The 25256-nt window shown below is 45.2% G+C and overlaps 1 protein-coding gene across 1 annotated transcript in view; it reads left to right on the top strand.

Annotated features, from left to right (window-relative positions):
• The window catches only part of grk3 (G protein-coupled receptor kinase 3), a 108817-nt gene that overhangs the window by 31287 nt on the left and 52274 nt on the right, over positions 1–25256 (top strand). Inside the window, exons 3-11 of the mRNA XM_090234166.1 lie at positions 11529–11602; positions 12246–12347; positions 12597–12671; positions 15409–15470; positions 15931–15982; positions 16194–16285; positions 16471–16570; positions 16796–16874; positions 19806–19936. Coding sequence (XP_090090292.1) covers positions 11529–11602; positions 12246–12347; positions 12597–12671; positions 15409–15470; positions 15931–15982; positions 16194–16285; positions 16471–16570; positions 16796–16874; positions 19806–19936 — 767 coding nt within the window. The remainder of the gene's footprint in view (positions 1–11528; positions 11603–12245; positions 12348–12596; positions 12672–15408; positions 15471–15930; positions 15983–16193; positions 16286–16470; positions 16571–16795; positions 16875–19805; positions 19937–25256) is intronic.

Genomic DNA, 25256 nt, shown 5'->3' with positions numbered 1-25256 from the left:
TGTCGTTCCGCCCCTGAACGAGGCAGTTAACCCACCGTTCCTAGGCCGTCATTGAAAATAAGAATGTGTTCTTAACTGATTTGCCTAGTTAAATAAAGATTAAATAAAGCTGTAAAAAAATCAGTTTCCAGAAATACCGATTTCCGATTGTTATGAAAACTTGAAATCGGCCCTAATTAATCGGTCGACCTCTACTATAGGTTAACTTGCATTAATTTGTGGAATTAAATTGCTGCGTTTGTATTTATCACATTAGCACAGCATACAGCCTAGTTTGAGGAGTGGAATAGCCTACCACCTGTCAGACAGCGTGAGAGTAGCTCCTCAAAAAAGCTCTAGGCTACTGGAGGGAAGCCTGCTTGTGTGTCAGCAGTCATTGCAGAACAAATAACAATTCTAAGTGCAATGCGTGTTAACTTTGGTGACCACGATTTTAAAAGGAGCTATTTTTATTTCTCAATCTCACCTCGTAATGCGCTCCTCCAGTTTTCCATTCAGATGCATCGGTCGGCTGTCTGGGGTCTATCTGCTCATCACGCACCACTTTGCAATGTGAGCTTGAGGCAGTACAAATGTTTGAAACCTAAACATTTTACATTACTTCAAATAATGAGGCATGTCTTATGTTGCTTCAGAGTAGCCAAAATACAACCTTAGAAACGTGGAGGCAATTATTTTATAAAGACCAGCATTTCTCTCCTATTATTTTGATTTTCATATCAACTTTCTATTCGTTGTCCAGAAGCCAAAGGCACAATCCTCGTCATATTAACAACCCATTCTAGTAGTTGCATCTTTAGATTCCCCCTCTAAGTTTCTATCTCTGTCACATATGGAACTGCTAGCATTAGGTGCCCTGTTTAGAATTGTGTTTTCCGCCTGTTGCATTTTGGCAAATGTTTGAAGATGAGGTTTTGTTAGCTGCTTCATTACTGGAGTTTCATGTTCAGTAATAGGCTATAGCCGTCTCACTGTTCGACGATAGGCTTGCTAATGTTTTATGTTTCCGTTAAGCTCTTAATGAAAAATGTCTGGTCCTTGTATGACCGCTTAATGGGGGTCTGCTTAATGAGGGTCTGTTAGTCGGCAGCAAAATTCACCCAAATTTGCTTCCCTACTTTGTATAGTCGCTCGCTCTCGCTGTCTCGCTCTCGCTGTCTCGCTGTCTCGCTCTCGCTGTCTCGCTCTCCTCTCTCCCTCACTGGGCTGGTGAGAGAGATGCCATTGCAGACAGAAGTGTGTAGTAATGGTGGGAGAGTTAGCTCTGTGTCAAGGCCCTATATACCTGTACTACAGAGGGAAATGATGCTTCACGATGCACATCAACCCTGTCACCTCTCTGCCTGGACCATCTCACTGTCTTTTGCTGCTATACCTCCACATCAAATGGGTGTGGGGTGTGAGCATCTGTGAGTGAGCGCATAGGGGTGTGAGCATCTGTGAGTGAGCGTATAGGGGGGTGAGCGTATAGGGGGGTGAGCATCTGTGAGTGAGCGTATAGGGGGGTGAGCATCTGTGAGTGAGCGTATAGGGGGGTGAGCATCTGTGAGTGAGCGTATAGGGGGGTGAGCATCTGTGAGTGAGCGTATAGGGGGCTGTGTCTGTGTGTGAGCGTATAGGGGGGTGCGTCTGTGTGTGAGCGTATAGGGGGGTGTGTGTGAGCGTATACGGGGGTGTGTGTGAGCGTATAGGGGGGGTGTGTGAGCGTATAGGGGGGTGTGTGTGAGCGTATAGGGGGGGTGTGTGAGCGTATAGGGGGGGTGTGTGAGCGTATGGGGGGGTGCGTCTGTGTGTGAGCGTATGAGGGTGAGCATCTGTGAGTGAGCGTATAGGGGGGTGAGCATCTGTGAGTGAGCGTATAGGGGGGTGAGCATCTGTGAGTGAGCGTATAGGGGGGTGCGTCTGTGAGTGAGCGTATAGGGGGGTGCGTCTGTGTGTGAGCGTATAGGCGGGGTGCGTCTGTGAGTGTATAGGGGGGGTGCGTCTGTGTGAGCGTATAGGGGTTGTGTGTGAGCGTATAGGGGGTGTGTTTGTGTCTGTTTGAGCGTATGGGGGGGTGCGTCTGTGTGTGAGCGTATACAGTGCCTTGCGAAAGTATTCGGCCCCCTTGAACTTTGCGACCTTTTGCCACATTTCAGGCTTCAAACATAAAGATATAAAACTGTATTTTTTTTGTGAAGAATCAACAACAAGTGGGACACAATCATGAAGTGGAACGACATTTATTGGATATTTCAAACTTTTTTAACAAATCAAAAACTGAAAAATTGGGCGTGCAAAATTATTCAGCCCCCCTTAAGTTAATACTTTGTAGCGCCACCTTTTGCTGCGATTACAGCTGTAAGTCGCTTGGGGTATGTCTATATCAGTTTTGCACATCGAGAAACTGATTTTTTTTCCCATTCCTCCTTGCAAAACAGCTCAAGCTCAGTGAGGTTGGATGGAGAGCATTTGTGAACAGCAGTTTTCAGTTATTTCCACAGATTCTCGATTGGATTCAGGTCTGGACTTTGACTTGGCCATTCTAACACCTGAATATGTTTATTTTTGAACCATTCCATTGTAGATTTTGCTTTATGTTTTGGATCATTGTCTTGTTGGAAGACAAATCTCCGTCCCAGTCTCAGGTCTTTTGCAGACTCCATCAGGTTCTTCCAGAATGGTCCTGTATTTGGCTCCATCCATCTTCCCATCAATTTTAACCATCTTCCCTGTCCCTGCTGAAGAAAAGCAGGCCCAAACCATGATGCTGCCACCACCATGTTTGACAGTGGGGATGGTGTGTTCAGCTGTGTTGCTTTTACGCCAAACATAACGTTTTGCATTGTTGCCAAAAAGTTCAATTTTGGTTTCATCTGACCAGAGCACCTTCTTCCACATGTTTGGTGTGTCTCCCAGGTGGCTTGTGGCAAACTTTAAACAACACTTTTTATGGATCTCTTTAAGAAATGGCTTTCTTCTTGCCACTCTTCCATAAAGGCCAGATTTGTGCAATATATGACTGATTGTTGTCCTATGGACAGAGTCTCCCACCTCAGCTGTAGATCTCTGCAGTTCATCCAGAGTGATCATGGGCCTCTTGGCTGCATCTCTGATCAGTCTTCTCCTTGTATGAGCTGAAAGTTTAGAGGGACGGCCAGGTCTTGGTAGATTTGCAGTGGTCTGATACTCCTTCCATTTCAATATTATCGCTTGCACAGTGCTCCTTGGGATGTTTAAAGCTTGGGAAATCTTTTTGTATCCAAATCCGGCTTTAAACTTCTTCACAACAGTATCTCAGACCTGCCTGGTTTGTTCCTTGTTCTTCATGATGCTCTCTGCGCTTTTAATGGACCTCTGAGACTATCACAGTGCAGGTGCATTTATACGGAGACTTGATTACACACAGGTGGATTGTATTTATCATCATTAGTCATTTAGGTCAACATTGGATCATTCAGAGATCCTCACTGAACTTCTGGAGAGAGTTTGCTGCACTGAAAGTAAAGGGGCTGAATAATTTTGCACGCCCAATTTTTCAGTTTTTGATTTGTTAAAAAAGTTTTAAATATCCAATAAATGTCGTTCCACTTCATGATTGTGTCCCACTTGTTGATTCGTCGCAAAAAATACAGTTTTATATCTTTATGTTTGAAGCCTGAAATGTGGCAAGAGGTCGCAAATTTCAAGGGGGCCGAATACTTTCGCAAGGCACTGTAGTGGGGGTGTGTCTGTGTGTGAGCGTATAGGGGGTGTGTGTGAGCATATAGGGGGGGTGTGTGAGCGTATGGGGGTGTGTTTGTGTCTGTTTGAGCGTATAGGGGGTGTGTTTGAGCGTGTGTTTGTGTCTGTTTGAGCGTATGGGGGGGTGCGTCTGTGTGTGAGCGTATAGGGGGGGTGCGTCTGTGTGTGAGCGTATAGGAGGGGTGTGTGAGCGTATAGGGGGGTGTGCGTCTGTGTGTGAGCGTATAGGGGGGGTGCGTCTGTGTGAGCGTATAGTGGGGGTGCGTCTGTGTGTGAGCGTATAGGGGGTGTGTGTGAGCATATAGGGGGTTGTGTTTGAGCGTATAGGGGGTGTGTGTGAGCGTGTGTTTGTGTCTGTTTGAGCGTATGGGAGGGTGCGTCTGTGTGTGAGCGTATGGGGGTGTGTTTGTGTCTGTTTGAGCGTATAGGGGGTGTGTTTGTGTCTGTTTGAGCATATGGGGGGGTGCGTCTGTGTGAGCGTATAGGGGGGGGGTGCGTCTGTGTGTGAGCGTATAGGGGGGTGCGTCTGTGTGTGAGCGTATAGGGGGTGTGTGTGAGCGTATGGGGGGGTGCGTCTGTGTGAGCGTATAGGAGGGGTGCGTCTGTGTGTGAGCGCATAGGGGGGTGCGTCTGTGTGTGAGCGTATCCCCTATATGTGAGCGTATGGGGGTGTGTTTCTGTCTGTTTGAGCATATGGGGGGGTGCGTCTGTGTGAGCGTATGGGGGGGTGCGTCGGTGTGTGAGCATATAGGGGGGGTGCGTTTGTGTGTGAGCGTATGGGGGGGTGCGTCTGTGTTTGAGCGTTTCAGGGTGTGCGTCTGTGTTTGAGCGTATAGGGGGGGTGCGTCTGTGTGTGAGCGTATTGGGTGGTGCGTCTGTGTTTGAGCGTATGGGGGGGTGTGTCTGTGTTTGAGTATATGGGGGGGGGGTGCGTCTGTGTGAGCGTATTGGGGGGTGCGTCTGTGTTTGATCGTATAGGGGGTGTGCGTCTGTGTGAGCGTATAGGGGGGGGGTGTCTGTTTGAGCGTATGGGGGGGTGCGTCTGTGTTTGATCGTATAGGGGGTGTGCGTCTGTGTGAGCGTATAGGGGGGGGGGGGTGTCTGTGTTTGAGCGTATGGGGGGGTGCGTCTGTGTGAGCGTATAGGGAGGGGGTGTGCGTCTGTGTGAGCGTATAGAGGGGATGTGTCTGTTAGAGCGTATTGGGGGTGAGTCTGTATTTGAGCGTATAGGGGGGGTGCGTCTGTATTTGAGCGTATAGGGGGGGTGCGTCTGTGTGAGCGTATAGGGGGGGTGCGTCTGTGTGAGCGTATGGGGGGGTGCGTCTGTGTTTGAGCGTATAGGGGGGGTGCGTCTGTGTGATTGTTTTGGGGGGGGGGGGGGTGTCTGTTTTTGAGCGTATGGGGGGTGCTTTTTTATGAGCGTATTGGGGAGGGTGCGTCTGTGTGTGAGCGTATAGGGGAGATGTGTCTGTGTTCGAGCGTTTTGGGGTGTGCGTCTGTGTTTGAGCGTATAGGGGGATGCGTCTGTTTGAGCGTATATGGGGGGTGTTTGTGTGAGCATATAGGGCGGATCTGTGTGTGAGCATATTTGGGGGGGGGGGTGTGTGTGTGTGTGTATCTGTGTGAGCTTTTAGGGGGGCGTGTATCTGTGTGTTAGCGTGTAGGGGGGGGGGGGGGTGTTTCTGTGTATGAGCGTACCGGGGGGGGGTTCTGTGTGTGTGAGAGTATAGTGGGTAGGGGTTTATCTGTGTGTTAGTGTATCGTGGGGGGGGTTCTGTGTGGGAACGTATCGGGGGGGTGGTGTTTCTGTGTGCGAGCGTATGGAGGGGGATGTTTCTGTGTGAGCCTTTAGGGGGGGTGTATCTGTGTGTGAGCGTATGGGGGGGTTTATCTGCGTGTTAGCGTATCGGGGGGGGGGGGGGGGGGGTGGGGTTCTGTGTGAGTGTATTGGGGGGGTGTATCTGTGTGTGAGCCTGCTGTAGGGGGGGGGGCGGTGTATCTGTGTGTGTTTATCTGTGTGTGTGAGTATATGTGTAGCTAGTAGTGATGCACCAATATGACATTTTTGGCAGATATCCAATATTTTTCTTGACAGAAAAACGATACCGATATTTACCATTTTTGGGACCTTTTAAACATTCTAGTACAGTCAAATAGTTAACACACACACATGGACGTAGCAGTCTACGGAACTGCATCTCAGTGCAAAAGGCGTCACTACAGTCCCTGGTTCGAATCCAGACTGTATCACATCTGGCAGTGATTGGGAGTCCCATAGGGTGGTGCACAATTTGCCCAGCGTCGTCCATGTTTGGCCGGGGTAGGCCATCATTGTAAATAAGAATTTGTTCTTAATTGACTTACCTAAATTAAAGTTACACACACCACACTGACCAAAAAGTTATTTTGTTGGCATTTACGCTTGTCCCCATTACCAGTAAAACATCATCAAAACCTATTTCTTTTACTTGTTGTGTTGTTTCGTTGTTCATTTGTTCAGTCGTTTCATTCTCATCCAGGATACTATGGAATGCTGTTTGGGTCTTTGCATGTCAAATATGCTTGTTGACCAATCAGGACCTGAATATGACAGATAATAATTTTTTTTACCCCCTTTTTCTCCCCAATTTTCGTGGTATCCAATTGTCAGTCGTTACTGTCTTGTCTCATCGCTACAACTCCCGTACGGGCTCGGGAGAGACTAAGGTCAAGAGCCACGCGTCCTCCGAAACACAACCCAACCAAGCCACACTGCTTCTTAACACAGCGCGCATCCAACCCGGAAGCCAGCCATACCAATGTGTCGGAGGAAACACCGTACGCCTAGCAACCTGGTCCGTGTGCACTGCGCCCGGCCCACTACAGGAGTCGCTAGTGCGCGATGAGACAAGGATATCCCTACCGGCCCAAACCCTCCCTAACCCAGACGACGCTAGGCCAATTGTGCGTCGCCCCATGGACCTCCCGGTTGCGGCTGGCTGCGACAGAGCCTGGGCTCGAACCCAGAGTCTCTGGTGGCACAGATAGCACTGCTTAGACCACTGCGTCACCCGTGAGGCAACGTGTACATTTTTTACGTAGTTATTGCATTGATTACACTATCACTCGTATTTCATATGTCACAACGGTTCATCGATACGTATGCTATGATGCTGGTAAAGTTGTCTCGTGCACCTACAATGCTGGTCATTTAAAAAGCTAGCTAGCTCATGGATGCAAACAATGTTCTTCCCCAAAAACATAGCAAAACGACAATCTGTTTCAGTAGCTATAGTTAGCTAGCTAACTAACTATATAGCTAGGTGTCATCTAAAATAACCCTAATTTACAAGACAGTTCTTATTTTATTATTGGTGGTCGGACCCATCTATGTGAATCTAGACACAATAGTGGACTTTGCGGTTAGCCTTCAAAATAAAAGTATGTCCATTGACAGTGATGCAAATCAATACATATTGTAGAATTATTCCATAATTGGAATAGATCATGCTAAACGAGGTTGGAATGTTGTTATATAAAATCAACAAAAGACAATTTTGTTAATTTGACAAATCTATTGAAATCACACTGGATGTATTATTCTTGAGAATTGCATTGGGGGCATACTTATTTCACTGCACAGCCTTACCTATGGATTGTAGATAAATTACATGGGGTATCAGTCTACTCAGTGCCACCCAGAGAACATTTGCGTCATAGCTCTTATTGCGGGACTCTAACAACAGTGAATTGAGACATTTATTGTCAACCTATGTGTATTGAACACTATTCCAGAGGAAAAACAATACTGCATGGGTGTTTTTGGAGTCTGATAACTCTGAGGACGTTGGGAAAAAATATTTTGGGTATTGAGTAGACTGATACCTAATTTCATTGATCCCCAATCCTTAGGTAAAGCTGTACAGTGCAATATGAATGTCAATACACACAATAGGCTGAATGGGGAGGTGATTTCACACAGTGACCGTCCTGAGATAAGAGCTACAATGCTAATATTTGTGTAAACTCTTCACAGTTCTGTTCTTTGGGTGTCACTAAGTAGACTGATACCCCATTACATTGCTTCACATTCCAAACTTGTTTAACATTACCTTGTCTAAATATGGCGTGAATCCACAAATTGTAACCTTCTGCATCACTTTCAAAAAGGTACTTTTATTTTGAAGGCAAACTGCAAATTCCACTATTCTGCCAAATCCTTATTGTGTCTACCTTCACAAAACATAACCAGGTCCGGTCGAGCCTCACTAGCCATATGAAGCTAACTGGCTGCTTATAACGTTAACTTTGGGCAACAGGGTTAAGTAGCTGGCTAGCTATTTATTATTTCATGAACTGAAGTTCAAGTGGCTACCTAGCTAATACTTACTCACAAGGATTCCTAAATCATTGCTAAGAATAATGAAAATGACTGCAGTTTCTACTGGGCATTGCTTTCAGGCTGGTTGTATTGGTGCTAGCTTATTACCAGCTAAAGCTAGCTACCCCAGAAGTTGTGGTCGAACAAATGCTTTATTCCCAATGCGGTATTGTAAACACATAGTTCGTGGCTGGTGTTTGCTTGTTTGCAGACTTTTGTACAGCATTGACAGTGTTACTGATAGTAGTGGTGGCGTTTGGCTTGCACGTACAGCATTGACAGTGTTACTGATAGTAGTGGTGGCGTTTGGCTTGCACGTACAGCATTGACAGTGTTACTGATAGTAGTGGTGGCGTTTGGCTTGCACGTACAGCATTGACAGGTTACTGATAGTTGTGGTGGCGTTTGGCTTGCACGTACAGCATTGACAGTGTTACTGATAGTTGTGGTGGCGTTTGGCTTGCACGTACAGCATTGACAGTGTTACTGATAGTAGTGGTGGCGTTTGGCTTGCACGTACAGCATTGACAGATTACTGATAGTTGTGGTGGCGTTTGGCTTGCACGTGCAAATTCAGAACACACAACATTATATAATAGAGCTGTGTTATTTGATGTGTCAAATGCTTCAAATAGTGTTATTGTCAAATAGTGTGGTTTGATGTCGATCTTTTTTTGACACGCAAAGACCCAAACGGCATTCCATAGTATGTTGTGAAGCTAATAGCAGTGACGCAATTACTGTGTAACTCTGGTAGGGCAACGTGTACCGGTGCTCGACCAGTCGGCGAAAGCCAACATCACCCATTTCAGAGAACGGTTGATCGTCAAAGGCAATGAATTCCATTATCTTGGTGTTAATGGATTTCGCCTGTGAGGTGTCTCGCTGAAATGTTCTTAATGTTTCAAATGACTTGTTGACTGCTTGATCCACACAGCGGACATTTTGGGCTAGGTTAGGAATGCTGTGTTGCACACGGCAAGTAAAATTTGCAACACAGCACATCATTATGTCATGTACCTACGTTATATAGGTCTGCACGTCAGCTTTGACATCGGTTTTGCACATCAGCGTTAAACTGGACATCGGGCTGATACAGATGTTGGCATTTTTAGATAATATTGGCCGATTCTGATATGTTCACCGATAGGGATGCACAATATAGTAGCTAGCTTATCAATTAGCCTTTAACTGAATCAATAAGCACAGCAGTAGTAAGCATGTTATCTTTCTCTCCTCTTTTCCACTTTGCCTTTTGGTCTCTACCTCCTGAGGTTATGAAGAGACACTGCTCACAACCGCTCCGTTAACAACCGCACACTCAGTCATATTGTGTGTGTGTGTGTGTGTGTGTGTGTGTGTGTGTGTGTGTGTGTGTGTGTGTGTGTGTGTGTGTGTGTGTGTGGGTGCTTTTTTTGTATGTGTTACTGTGAGATGGCCCCATGCTTTAAATAACCTCTTCTTCCTTTGTTATGGAGGACAGAGTTAACGTGTGTGTGTGGAGTGAGAGTCACTCAATCATAGAGAAGAGAAGTGAAAATGCCAATCTCCTAAAATCCACTGTCCCTTGATCCCTTCTCTTCTACCATTCTTCTTACTTACATCCTCATCTCTCCTATCCTCTCTCCTAACCTATAGTAGCTTAGTTTCTCTCAAGGTTTCTACCTAGGCAGGGATTTCCCACTGGCCGTTGTCACCTGTGCTTCTTGGTGGAGAATTAAACCTAGCAGCTCACAGCTCACAATCAATTTATCAGATTGTGTTTGATCATGCGTCATTGTAGTGTGGCAAAATAAATAATGATTTGGAGGAAAGGGGGAAGAGGGAGGTGATTGAAGTGTCAAGAGAAAAGGGCTCGTAGGCTAGTTGTTGTTTTTCACCTCGGGTGTGCTCAACCATGTGTTTTTCACCACAGAGGGGTGTGCTCAGCCACGTGTTTTTCACCACAGAGGGGTGTGCTCAGCTGAGTGTTTTTCACCACAGAGCTAGTTAGTCACCAACGCTGTTAGCTGGTAAACTCAGAGCATTTCGCTCTCAGAGTGTTCAGAGTGCACACTGGACGCTCTGGCCAAGGAGTAGGGTTGATCCGAGCGTTCTGATCTGACAACAGCAGTCAAGCTGGTTAGGCTGTTTTCATGTTATCCAGAGCTTTGGTGACTAACTGTGCTGCTGGCAACAATTTAATAACACTTTTTTTTGCCAACGCTTACTGACACCGGACATCTGAAATCGGAGTAGATAGCCAGAGCTACGTCTATCGACAGTTGTCACAGTGACATCATAACCATTCTATTGAAATAGTTACTTGCAAAGTGGAATCTTTTATTTAGACATGTAGCTAGCTAGCTAGCTAAACAATGACGCATAATCCCAACTCATAACGTTACTACCCTGCATGTCACTAACCAACAAGGTTCAATGTTAGTTAGCTAACATTAGGCTATAACTAGCAATGCAAATGGATTTTGAGATAAAAATAATATTACTAAACAGGTCAGACAAGTAACGTTAGCCAGCTAGCTAACAGTATACTTTAACTTAAAATTACATTTAAACGAATTCTGTCAAAATTTGAAACCTGTAATATCTGAAAATGTAGCTAGCTAGACTCTCTTACATGGATGGACTTCTCCCTCTCTGTCACGGATGCCATGGTTGCCCTTAATTTGAAGATGTAATCTGGAGACAGGTGTTTTTTACAACATCCTTGTGTGTTCTCTTTACGGCTCTCCATATTTGCATACGTTCAAATGGCTCTCATGTGAAATAGTGACGCCAACATACGCCACCTAGCTTCCTGAAACCAGCCACATATATATATTTACTCTAATAAACAAAAATATACTTCCACAACAGACATGAACTTTTATTTTCACTGATTGTCATCTGAGATGTGAAAAATCTCTGCTGATGATGATGTGGTGTATCGGCTGTAACAACACATGCACACGTGCCGTGAAGGCTATGATGAGGTTACCGTGGCAACACACAGGCTTTTTTTTGCGAGCTGTTCAGACGGGCTTCAGTAGATTGTGTGTGTGTCCTAGTGTGTGTAAACGTTTGTCAGTGATACGTAGATAATAATGCAGACAATAGAGATGTAAGATGACGCTCACCCCCTGTAATTGTGGTCCATTTCAAGCACATTGCAATGTGTGTGTCTGATAGGGGATTTGCTCAATGAGATGAGGACATTGTTCTCTTACTAAGGCTAATCCACTAGAAAGGCCTACTTCTCAAAATGAAAGATGTGTGTGTTTGTGTGTGCAGACCCCAGAAGCTTTATTTACCTTTCCAACTTTTAGTTAGGTCAAAACACACACACACACACACACACACACACACACACACACACACACACACACACACACACACACACCTAAAGCTGATGTCATAATGTCAAAGAAACAACTCTGACAGTGTGTTTGTGTTTTCTCTGTTTCAGGGTTTCTGCTGTTCAAGGATTTTTGTTTGAATGAAATAGATGAGGCCGTACCACAGCTCAAGTTCTACGAAGAAGTGAGAGAAACACACACCTCTATCTCTGTCTGCCTTTCTCGTTCTCTCCCCTCTGTCTGTCTCTCTCTCTCCCCTCTCTCTCTCTCTCTCCTCTGTCTGCCTTTCTCTCTTTCCCCTCTATCTGCCTCTCTCTCTGTGGCCGTACCACAGCTCAAGTTCTACGAAGAAGTGAGAGAAACACACACCTCTATCTCTGTCTGCCTTTCTCGTTCTCTCTCCTCTGCCTTTCTCGTTCTCTCTCCTCTGCCTTTCTCTCTCTCTCCCCTCTGTCTGTCTGTCTCTCTCCTCTGTCTGTCTGTCTCTCTCTCTCGCTCTCTCTCTCTCTCTCCTCTGTCTGCCTTTCTCTCTTTCCCCTCTATCTGCCTCTCTCTCTGAGGCCGTACCACAGCTCAAGTTCTACGAAGAAGTGAGAGAAACACACACCTCTATCGTTGTCTGCCTTTCTCTCTCTCTCCCCTCTGTCTCTCTCTCTCTCCCCTGTCTGTGTCTGTCTGTCTCTGTCTCGCTCTCTCCCTCTCTGTAGTCAGTGGTTAGAGAGCAGAAGTCTAGTGTGTGTCAGTTGTATTAAAGGTCATGTGAGATGTTTGAGATTAGGCTAATTCCATGGTGTTTCAGAGGAAGTGTATGTGTGTGTGTGTGTCAGATTAAGGACTACGAGAAGTTGGATTCTGAAGAGGAGCGGTTGTGTCGTAGCAGACAGATCTATGATGGATACATCATGAAGGAACTCCTCTCCTGTTCACATGTAAGGTCAACATGGGACACAAACCAACACAGTATAACAAACTCACCTAAAATGCTGTCCTCTCTCAGGGAGGAGGTTGACATGAATTAACACAATGCAACACCCCAACCTATCTAAAACACTTTACATGGTATACTGGACTGGAAATGACTGTCACATGACCATCCTCTCTCTCTCCTCCACCCCCCATACTCTTCTCCATTCCCCCTTCTCTCTCTGTCTTGCTCTCGATCTCTCTCTCTCTCTCAGGCCTTCTCTAAGAAAGCAGTAGACCACGTTCAGACTCACCTGGCCAAGAAACAGGTGCCTCCCTCTCTCTTCCAGGTAAGGAACACGCACACAAACTGCATCACCAATCTAACTCCTGTGTGTGTCTCTGTGCCGTCCCACATAGTGGGGTTCCGACACACACACACCTTAACCTAGTTCTATTATTATGATTATCATGACCATTGGTATTTATCCTGCGACTTGTTACTTTTACCCCTGTTTATATGTACATGTCTACCACAATCCCTCCAGTACCCCTGTTTACATGTACATGTCTACCACAATCCCTCCAGTACCCCTGTTTACATGTACATGTCTACCACAATCCCTCCAGTACCCCTGTTTACATGAACATGACTACCACAATCCCTCCAGTACCCCTGTCTACCACAATCCCTCCAGTACCCCTGTTTACATGTACATGTCTACCACAATCCCTCCAGTACCCCTGTCTACCACAATCCCTCCAGTACCCCTGTTTACATGTACATGTCTACCACAATCCCTCCAGTACCCCTGTCTACCACAATCCCTCCAGTACCCCTGTCTACCACAATCCCTCCAGTACCCCTGTCTACCACAATCCCTCCAGTACCCCTGTTTACATGTACATGTCTACCACAATCCCTCCAGTACCCCAGTTTACATGTACATGTCTACCACAATCCCTCCAGTAACCCTGTCTACCACAATCCCTCCAGTACCCCTGTCTACCACAATCCCTCCAGTACCCCTGTTTACATGTACATGACTACCACAATCCCTCCAGTACCCCTGTCTACCACAATCCCTCCAGTACCCCTGTTTACATGTACATGACTACCACAATCCCTCCAGTACCCCTGTTTACATGTACATGACTACCACAATCCCTCCAGTACCCCTGTTTACATGTACATGACTACCACAATCCCTCCAGTACCCCTGTTTACATGTACATGACTACCACAATCCCTCCAGTATCCCTGTTTACATGTACATGACTACCACAATCCCTCCAGTACCCCTGTTTACATGTATAGTACCAGTCAAAAGTTTTTACACACCTGCTCATTCCATTTATGTTACTATTTTCTACATTGTAGAATAATAGTGAAGATATCAAAGCTATGAAATAACACATATGGAATCATGTAGTAACCAAAAAAATAGATATTTTAGATTCTTCAAAGTAGCCACCCTTTGGCTTGATGACAGCTTTGCACACTCTTGGCATTCTCTCAACCAGCTTCACCTGGAATGCTTTTCCAACAGTATTGAAGGAGTTCCCACATATGCTGAGCACTTGTTGGCTGCTTCTCCTTCACTCTGCAGTCCAACTCATCCCAACCATCTCAATTGGGTTGAGGTCATGTGATTGTGGAGGCCAGGGTCATCTGATGCAGCACTTGATCACTCTCTTTCTTGGTCAAATAGTCCTTACACATCCCGGAGGTATGTTGGGTCATTGTCCTTTTGAAAAACAATTGATAGTCCCCCTAAGCGCAAACCAGATGGGATAGTATATCGCTGTGGTAGCCATGCTGGTTAAGTGTGTCTTGAATTCTAAATAAATCACAGACAGTGTCACCAGCAAAGCACCATCACACCTCCTCCATGCTTCGTGGTGTCACAAAGACACAGTTGGAACCAAAAATCTTACATTTGGACTAATCAGACCAAAAGACAGATTTCCACTCATGTCCATTGCTTGTGTTTCTAGCCCAAAGCAAGTATCTTCTTCTCATTCCTTTAGTAGTGGTTTCTTTGCAGCAATTCGACCACAAAGGCCTGATTCACACAGTCTCCTCTAAACAGTTGATGTTGAGATGTGTCTGTTATTTGAACCCTGTGAAGCATTTATTTGGGCTGCAATTTCTGAGGCTGGTAACTCTAATGAACTTGTCCTCTGCAGCAGAGGTAACTCTGGGTCTTCCTTTCCTCTGGCGGTCCTCATGAGAGCCAGTTTCTTCATAGCGCTTTATGGTTTTTCAGGCTGCACTTGGAAGTTCTTGAAATGTTCCAGATTGACGGAACTTCACATCTTCAAGTCATGATGGACTGCCATTTCTCTTTGCTTATTTGAGCTGTTCTTGCCATAATATGGACTTGGTCTATTACCAAATAGGGTTGTCTTCTGTATAGCACCCCTACCATGTCACAACACAATTGATTGGCTCAAACACAGTAAGAAATAAAGAAATTCCACAAATGAACAAGGCACACCTGTTAATTTAAATGCATTCCAGGTGACTACCTCATGAAGCTGGTTGAGAGAATGCCAAGAGTGTCATCAAGGCAACGGGTGGCTACTTTGAAGAATCTAAAATATATTTTTTGGGTTACTACATGATTACATAGTTCTGATGTCTTCACTATTCTACAATGTAGAAAATAGTAAAAAGAATGAGTAAGTGTGTCCTACCTTTTTTATTGGTACTGTACATACCTACCTCAATCTAGTAGCCCTGTTAAATGAACATATCTACCTCAATCACTCCAGTAGCCCTGTTAAATGAACATATCTACCTCAATCACTCTAGTAGCCCTGTTAAATGAACATATCTACCTCAATCACTCTAGTAGCCCTGCACATTGTAATGATGGTACGTACTGGCATTGACCTTTTTTTCTTCTCGTATTTCACGTTCTTCTTCTTATCTATATTACTACACTTATTGTGCATTGTTGGGAAATAATTCACAAGTTCAGCATTTCACTGTACTGGTTTACACCTGCTGTATCTTGTGCATCGACAATAAAACGTTGAAACTTGAAACGCACAGACTCACTAACTCCTGTTTGTGTTCAGCCGTACATAGTGGAGATCTGTGACAGTCTGCGAGGGATGATCTTCCGCAAGTTCATAGAGAGGTAAGACGGGGGGGAGAGGGGGGGGACGGGGGTGTAGAATAAATATGTTGCACGCTGGCCAGAGTAATACAGTTTTTCATTGTCTCCAGATTTCGAATAAAGTGCTTTATTATCCATTCATCCATTTTTCATCCACACTCCCACAGTCAGTAGGCCGGGGAATATTTATTTTATACATGTTTTATTGATCCTTTATTTAACTAGGCAAGTCAGTTAAGAACAAATTATTATTTACAATGATGGCCTACCTCGGCCAAACCCGGGCGACGTTGGGCCAATTGTGCGCCGCCCTATGGGACTCCCAATCACAGCGGATGTGATACAGCCTGGATTCGAACCAGGGACTCTAGTGACGCCTCTTGCACTGAGACGCAGTGCCTTAGTCCGCTGCGCCGCTCGTTCTTTCCTTCTTTCTGTCTCTCTACCTCTCCTCATCTTTCTTTTTTCTCTCTTTCATCAGTGACAAGTTCACTCGTTTCTGCCAGTGGAAGAATGTGGAGCTGAACATCCATGTGAGTTGTATTTTGTATGTGTGGGTGTTATTCTAACTCACTGAATGGATTGTGGTGATGTTTTGCCTGTGAAAGGCTTTTCTTTCACGTCTTATTGCCTACTGTCTGAAGTGTAACATCACGTCAGCTTCTCTCTCTGTCTTGTTCTCTCTCTCTCCATCTCGCTCGTTCTACATCTCCCCCTCACTCTATCTCGCTCGCCTCTCTTCAGTTGACGATGAATGACTTCAGTGTCCATCGTATCATTGGCCGGGGGGGTTTCGGGGAGGTGTACGGCTGCAGGAAGGCTGACACCGGCAAGATGTGAGTAGCGCAGGAGCATGAACTTGCAGAGAAAGAGGGGTGGTTAAAGTGGAGAAAATAAACATTAATAAATGACTGGAGGGGATAAAAGATCCTACAGGAACAATGAGTTCTCAGCAGTACAGCACCAGTAAGGTCCTGTGTGTGTGTGTGTGTGTGTGTGTGTGTGTGTGTGTGTGTGTCAGGTATGCCATGAAGTGTTTGGATAAGAAGAGGATCAAGATGAAGCAGGGAGAGACTCTGGCTCTGAACGAGAGAATCATGTTGTCCCTTGTCAGCACAGGGGTGAGTCTAACACACCGCTTTCTGTCCACTCTGTTTATACATATGTATATTCACATACACAGTACAAGGGAGTATCATTTTCAGATTGAGCTTTGCCCGACTATTTTAGCACAGACACACAAGCCTTTCCTACTTGACTGTGTGTTCACATACATGCACAGCACATTTTCAGATTGACCTGTCTGACTTTACATTTAAAAACGTCCCCTCCCTCTTTCTCTCTAGGACTGTCCGTTCATAGTGTGTATGACATACGCCTTCCACACACCAGACAAACTCTGTTTCATTCTGGACCTGATGAACGGTAAGACTTCTGAAAGGTGGCAGGTCTCGCCTGGTTCAACCTGCAGGTGAGACACCAGTCACCATGAGGAGTGTCATTGTAGTGGTCTGTCCCTCTGAGGATCATGGTAAAGTACACGGTCACACAGAATGGGACAGGACATCACTGATGGCTCTCTGTCCCTCTGGGCTGATGCGCAACTGACAGTCTCTGACGTGTGTCTGGTTAAGTAGGCTACATCCCCATCTACATCCCCATCTACAGACAATCTCCAATGGATTCAGAGTCTGCGGATGGTAGCACACACACACACACACACACACACACATCACACACACACACACACACTGACCATAGATCACATTTATACACTGACCATGTATCACATTTAGACAGCAGTTACACACACACACTGACCGTAGATCACATTTTGACAGCAGTTACACACACACACACACACACACACACACTGACCATGAATCACATTTAGACAGCAGTTAACACACACACACTGACCATGGATCACATTTAGACAGCAGTTACACACACACACACACACAGACCATGGATCACATTTAGACAGCAGTTAACACACACACACACACACACTGACCATAGATCACATTTAGACAGCAGTTACACACACACACTGACCATAGATCACATTTAGACAGCAGTTACACACACACACACTGACCATGGATCACATTTAGACAGCAGTTAACACGCACACAAACACACAATGACCATAGATTACATTTAGACAGCAGTTACACACACACTGACCATGGATTACATTTAGACAGCAGTTACACACACACTGACCATAGATCACATTTGGACGGCAGTTAACACACACACTGACCATAGATCACATTTAGACAGCAGTTAACACACACACTGACCATAGATCACATTTAGACAGCAGTTAACACACACACTGACCATGGATCACATTTAGACAGCAGTTACACACACACACACACACACACACACACACTGACCATAGATTACATTTAGACAGCAGTTAACACACACACACACACACTGACCATAGATCACATTTAGACAGCAGTTAACACACACACACTGACCATAGATCACATTTAGACAGCAGTTAACACACACACTGACCATAGATCACATTTGGATGGCAGTTAACACACACTGACAATGGATCACATTTAGACAGCAGTTACACACACACACACACACACACACACACACTGACCATAGATCACATTTAGACAGCAGTTAACACACACACTGACCATAGATCACATTTAGACAGCAGTTAACACACACACTGACCATAGATCACATTTAGACAGCAGTTAACACACACACTGACCATAGATCACATTTAGACAGCAGTTACACACACACTGACCATAGATCACATTTAGACAGCAGTTAACACACACACTGACCATAGATCACATTTAGACAGCAGTTAACACACACTGACCATGGATCACATTTAGACAGCAGTTACACACACACACACTGACCATAGATCACATTTAGACAGCAGTTACACACACACACACACACACACACTGACCATAGATTACATTTAGACAGCAGTTACACACACACTGACCATGGATTACATTTAGACAGCAGTTACGCACACACTGACCATGGATCACATTTAGACAGCAGTTAACACACACACTGACCATAGATCACATTTGGATGGCAGTTAACACACACACTGACCATAGATCACATTTGGATGGCAGTTAACACACACACTGGCCATAGATCACATTTGGATGGCAGTTAACACACACACTGACCATGGATCACATTTAGACAGCAGTTACACACACACACACACACTGACCATGGATCACATTTAGACAGCAGTTACACACAAACACACACACACACACTGACCATGAATCACATTTAGACAGCAGTTACACACACACACACACACTGACCATGGATCACATTTAGACAGCAGTTACACACACACACACACACACACACACACACTGACCATGGATCACATTTAGACAGCAGTCACACACACAGACACAGACCATGGATCACATTTAGACAGCAGTTACACACACTGACCATAGATCACATTTAGACAGCAGTTACACACACTGACCATAGATTACATTTAGACAGCAGTTACACACACACTGACCATGGATCACATTTAGACAGCAGTTACACACACACACACTTACCATAGATCACATTTAGACAGCAGTTAACACACACACATACACACACACACTGACCACAGATCACATTTAAACAGCAGTTACACAATGACCGAGCTATCGATTAGACTACAGCTCTAAACACACACTGATATCAATATGTGTGCCGCGTTATCCTGAGTGTGTCTCTCAGGGGGAATCTAGATCATGTTGATCAAGTCATACTTCTTATTGTGTCTTGCTGACTCACCCCTGTGTCCTGCTGACTCACCCCGGTGTCCTGCTGACTCACCCCTGTGTCCTGCTGACTCACCCCTGTGTCCTGCTGACTCACCCCTGTGTCCTGCTGACTCACCCCGGTGTCCTGCTGACTCACCCCGGTGTCCTGCTGACTCACCCCGGTGTCCTGCTGACTCACCCCGGTGTCCTGCTGACTCACCCCTGTGTCCTGCTGACTCACCCCTGTGTCCTGCTGACTCACCCCTGTGTCCTGCTGACTCACCCCGGTGTCCTGCTGACTCACCCCTGTGTCCTGCTGACTCACCCCTGTGTCCTGCTGACTCACCCCGGTGTCCTGCTGACTCACCCCGGTGTCCTGCTGACTCACCCCGGTGTCCTGCTGACTCACCCCGGTGTCCTGCTGACTCACCCCGGTGTCCTGCTGACTCACCCCGGTGTCCTGCTGACTCACCCCTGTGTTCTACTCACTCACCTCTGTGTGTTGGAGAAGGGATGGTTACACTCAGTGACGTGTATTAATTGTGTGTAGGAGGGGACCTACATTACCACCTGTCCCAGCATGGTGTGTTCAGTGAGAAGGAGATGCGTTTCTACGCAGCAGAGATCATCCTGGGACTAGAACACATGCACAACCGCTTTGTCGTCTACAGAGACCTCAAGGTAGGACTCTCCATACACCTTTTAATCACCTCCCCTCTTTCTAGTTGTTCTGTCTAGAGACCTGACTGCTGTATACCTCCCTCTGTTTATCTCTCCCTCTCTCGTTATTAGTCTCTCCCTCTCTCGTTATTAGTCTCTCTCTCCCTCTCTCGTTATTAGTCTCTCTCTCCCTCTCTCGTTATTAGTCTCTCTCTCCCTCTCTCGTTATTAGTCTCTCTCTCCCTCTCTCGTTATTAGTCTCTCTCTCCCTCTCTCGTTATTAGTCTCTCTCTCCCTCTCTCGTTATTAGTCTCTCTCTCCCTCTCTCGTTATTAGTCTCTCTCTCCCTCTCTCGTTATTAGTCTCTCTCTCCCTCTCTCGTTATTAGTCTCTCTCTCCCTCTCTCGTTATTAGTCTCTCTCTCCCTCTCTCGTTATTAGTCTCTCTCTCCCTCTCTCGTTATTAGTCTCTCTCTCCCTCTCTCGTTATTAGTCTCTCTCTCCCTCTCTCGTTATTAGTCTCTCTCTCCCTCTCTCGTTATTAGTCTCTCTCTCTCTCGTTATTAGTCTCTCTCTCTCTCTCTCTCTCTCTCTCTCTCTCTCGTTATTAGTCTCTCTCTCTCTCTCTCTCTCGTTATTAGTCTCTCTCTCTCTCTCTCTCGTTATTAGTCTCTCTCTCTCTCTCGCTCTCTCTCTCTCTCTCTCTCTCGTTATTAGTCTGCACAGCCTTTCCTCTACAGAGAGCCAGGTTTTCCTGTGTCTACCCTTCTCAATGGCAAGGCTGTGCTCACTGAGCCTGTACATTGTCAAGGTTTTGATCAGTAACCATGGTCAAATATTTAGCCATGGTGTACTGTCGATTTAGGGCCAGATAGCACTGCATTTTGCTTTGTGCTTGTGTTTGTGTTTCCCAATAAGCAATATAGTTTTGTTTTGACTGTGTTGTAATTTGGTTTATTCTGATTGATTGGATGTTCTGGTCCTGAGGCTTCAGTGCGTTAGTAGAACAGGTTTGTGAATTCAGCCCCAGGACCAGCTGGATGAGGGGACTCTTTTCTTTGCTCAGCTCTTGGTATTGCAAGGCTTGGTAATGATATGAGAGGGAGTCACTGTATTTTAAATGTTTCCAAAACTTAATTGCTCTTTTTTGAGTTTTTATTATTAGTGGATATTGGCCTAATTCTGCCTTGCATGCATTGTTTGTAGTTTTCCTTTGGACATGTAGGAGAATCTTACAGAACTCTGCATGCAGGGTTTCAATGGGGTGTTTGGCCCATTTGATGAAATCTTGTTTTGCAAGTGGACCCCACACCTCGCTGCCATAAAGTGCAATTGGTTCAATGACATATTCAATTAGTTTTAGCCAAATTTTAGTATTTCAATTTGAATTAGCTTTTTAATGGTGTAGACTGCCCTGCATGCTTTCTCTCTCAGCTCATTCACTGCCTCATTAAGGTGTCCAGTTGAGCTTATTTTTAAACCTAAGTAATTGTAGTGTGTGCAGTACTCTATATATTTAAACCTAAGTAATTGTAGTGTGTGCAGTACTCTATATAGTTAAACCTAAGTAATTGTAGTGTGTGCAGTACTCTATATATTTAAACCTAAGTAATTGTAGTGTGTGCAGTACTCTATATATTTAAACCTAAGTAATTGCAGTGTGTGCATTACTCTATATATTTAAACCTAAGTAATTGTAGTGTGTGCAGTACTCTATATATTTTGTACCAATTGAGAACTTTGGTCTAATTCCCTGAGATCTGGATCTTCTCTGGAAAATCATTATTTTAGTATTTTTGGGGTTTACTGCCAGGCCCCAGGTCTGACAGTACTGCTCTAGCTGGTCCAGGGCCCAGGTCTGACAGTACTGCTCTAGCAGGTCCAGGGCCCAGGTCTGGCAGTACTGCTCTAGCAGGTCCAGGCTCTGCTGTAGGCCATGTGCTGTGGGGGTTTACTGCCAGGGCCCAGGTCTGGCAGTACTGCTCTAGCAGGTCCAGGGCCCAGGTCTGACAGTACTGCTCTAGCAGGTCCAGGCTCTGCTGTAGGCCATGTGCTGTGGGGGTTTACTGCCAGGGCCCAGGTCTTACCAATTTTAATGCTGCACGTATTGCCAGTATACATTGATCTAATTATGTCATGTTTTACCCCCTACACCACTTTCAATAACTTTGTAGAACAGTCCTGTATGCCAAATAGAATCAAATGCTTTTTGGAAGTCGATAAAGCAAGCTTATATTTGCTATTATTTTGGTGGACATGTTTATCTATCAGGGTGTGTAGGATGTAAATATGATCAGTTGTGCGAATGTTTTGGTATAAATCCAATTTGGCTTTTACTCAAGACATTGTGCTTATTAAGGAAGTTTATAACTCTTACATTTATAATACTACAATAAACCTTCCCCAGGTTACTGTCTTGGTTAATTAGCCTCTCTCTCTCTCGTTATTAGTCTCTCTCTTGTTATTAGTCTCTCTCTCTCTCTCTCTCTCTCGCGTTATTAGTCTCTCTCTCGTTATTAGTCTCTCTCTCTCGTTATTAGTCTCTCTCTCGTTATTCGTCTCTCTCTCTCTCGTTATTAGTCTCTCTCTTGTTATTAGTCTCTCTCTCTCTCTCGTTATTAGTCTCTCTCTCTCTCTCTCGTTATTAGTCTCTCTCTCGTTATTAGTCTCTCTCTCTCTCTCTCTCTCTCTCTCTCTCGTTATTAGTCTCTCTCTCTCGTTATTAGTCTCTCTTTCTCTCTCTCTCGTTATTAGTCTCTCTCTCTCTCGTTATTAGTCTCTCTCTCTCTCTCTCGTTATTAGTCTCTCTCTCTCTCGTTATTAGTCTCTCTCTCTCTCGTTATTAGTCTCTCTCTCTCTCGTTATTAGTGTCTCTCTCTCTCGTTATTAGTCTCTCTCTCTCGTTATTAGTGTCTCTCTCTCTCGTTATTAGTCTCTCTCTCTCTCGTTATTAGTCTCTCTCTCTTTCGTTATTAGTCTCTCTCTCTCTTTCGGTATTAGTCTCTCTCTCTCTTTCGGTATTAGTCTCTCTCTCTCTCGTTATTAATCAAATCAAATCAAATGTATTTATATAGCCCTTCGTACATCAGCTGATATCTCAAAGTGCTGTACAGAAACCCAGCCTAAAACCCCAAACAGCAAGCAATGCAGGTGTGGCCAGTCCTCTTCTGGCTGTGCCGGGTGGAGATTATAACAGAACATGGCCAAGATGTTCAAATGTTCATAAATGACCAGCATGGTCGAATAATAATAAGGCAGAACAGTTGAAACTGGAGCAGCAGCACGGCCAGGTGGACTGGGGACAGCAAGGAATCATCATGTCAGGTAGTCCTGGGGCATGGTCCTAGGGCTCAGGTCCTCCGAGAGAGAGAAAGAAAGAGAGAAGGAGAGAATTAGAGAACGCACACTTAGATTCACACAGGACACCGAATAGGACAGGAGAAGTACTCCAGATATAACAAACTGACCTTAGCCCCCCGACACAAACTACTGCAGCATAAATACTGGAGGCTGAGACAGGAGGGGTGGCCCCATCCGAGGACACCCCCGGACAGGGCCAAACAGGAAGGATATAACCCCACCCACTTTGCCAAAGCACAGCCCCCACACCACTAGAGGGATATCTTCAACCACCAACTTACCATCCTGAGACAAGGCTGAGTATAGCCCACAAAGATCTCCGCCATGGCACAACCCAAGGGGGGGCGCCAACCCAGACAGGATGACCACATCAGTGAATCAACCCACTCAGGTGACGCACCCCTTCCAGGGCCGGCATGAGAGAGCCCCAGTAAGCCAGTGACTCAGCCCCTGTAATAGGGTTAGAGGCAGAGAATCCCAGTGGAAAGAGGGGAACCGGCCAGGCAGAGACAGCAAGGGCGGTTCGTTGCTCCAGAGCCTTTCTGTTCACCTTCCCACTCCTGGGCCAGACTACACTCAATCATATGACCCACTGAAGAGATAAATCTTCAGTAAAGACTTAAAGGTTGAGACCGAGTCTGCGTCTCTCACATGGGTAGGCAGACCGTTCCATAAAAATTGAGCTCTATAGGATAAAGCCATGCCTCCAGCTGTTTGCTTAGAAATTCTAGGGACAATTAGGAGGCCTGCGTCTTGTGACCGTAGCGTGTAGGTATGTACGGCAGGACCAAATCAGAGAGATAGGTAGGAGCAAGCCCATGTAATGCTTTGAAGGTTAGCAGTAAAACCTTGAAATCAGCCCTTGCTTTGACAGGAAGCCAGTGTAGGGAGGCTAGCACTGGAGTAATATGATCACATTTTTTGGTTCTAGTCAGGATTCTAGCAGCCGTATTTAGCACTAACTGAAGTTTCTTTAGTGTTTTATCCGGGTAGCCGGAAAGTAGAGCATTGCAGTAGTCTAACCTAGAAGTGACAAAAGCATGGATTAATTTTTCTGCATCATTTTTGGACAGAAAGTTTCTGATTTTTGCAATGTTACGTAGATCGGAAAAAGCTGTCCTTGAAATGGTCTTGATATGTTCTTCAAAAGAGAGATCAGGGCCAGAGTAACGCCGAGGTCCTTCACAGTTTTATTTGAGACGACTGTACAACCATTAAGATTAATTGTTAGATTCAACAGAAGATATCTTTGTTTCTTGGGACCTAGAACAAGCATCTCTGTTTTGTCCGAATTTAAAAGTAGAAAGTTTGCAGCCATCCACTTCCTTATGTCTGAAACACAGGCTTCTAGCAAGGGCAATTTTGGGGCTTCACCATGTTTCATTGAAATGTACAGCTGTGTGTCATCCGCATAGCAGTGAAAGTTAACATTATGTTTTCGAATGACATCCCCAAGAGGAAAAATATATAGTGAAAACAATAGTGGTCCTAAAACGGAACCTTGAGGAACACCGAAATTTACAGTTGATTTGTCAGAGGACAAACCATTCACAGAGACAAACTGATATCTTTCCGACAGATAAGATCTAAACCAGGCCAGAACTTGTCCGTGTAGACCAATTTGGGTTTCCAATCTCTCCAAAAGAATGTGGTGTCGATGGTATCAAAAGCAGCACTAAGGTCTAGGAGCACGAGGACAGATGCAGAGCCTCGGTCCGATGCCATTAAAATGTCATTTACCACCTTCACCTATTAGTCTCTCTCTCTCTCTCGTTATTAGTCTCTCTCTCTCGTTATTAGTCTCTCTCTCTCGTTATTAGTCTCTCTCTCTCGTTATTAGTTTCTCTCTCTCGTTATTAGTCTCTCTCTCTCTGTCGTTATTAGTCTCTCTCTCTCTGTCGTTATTAGTCTCTCTCTCATTATTAGTCTCTCTCTCTCTCTCGTTATTAGTCTCTCTCTCGTTATTAGTCTCTCTCTCTCAT

Source organism: Oncorhynchus mykiss, chromosome 5, assembly GCF_057628025.1.
Source record: "Oncorhynchus mykiss isolate SJ-2025 chromosome 5, ASM5762802v1, whole genome shotgun sequence".
Taxonomy (NCBI): domain Eukaryota; kingdom Metazoa; phylum Chordata; class Actinopteri; order Salmoniformes; family Salmonidae; genus Oncorhynchus; species Oncorhynchus mykiss.
Note: the sequence above shows the minus strand (reverse complement) of the source record. Positions and strands in the feature narration are given on the sequence as shown.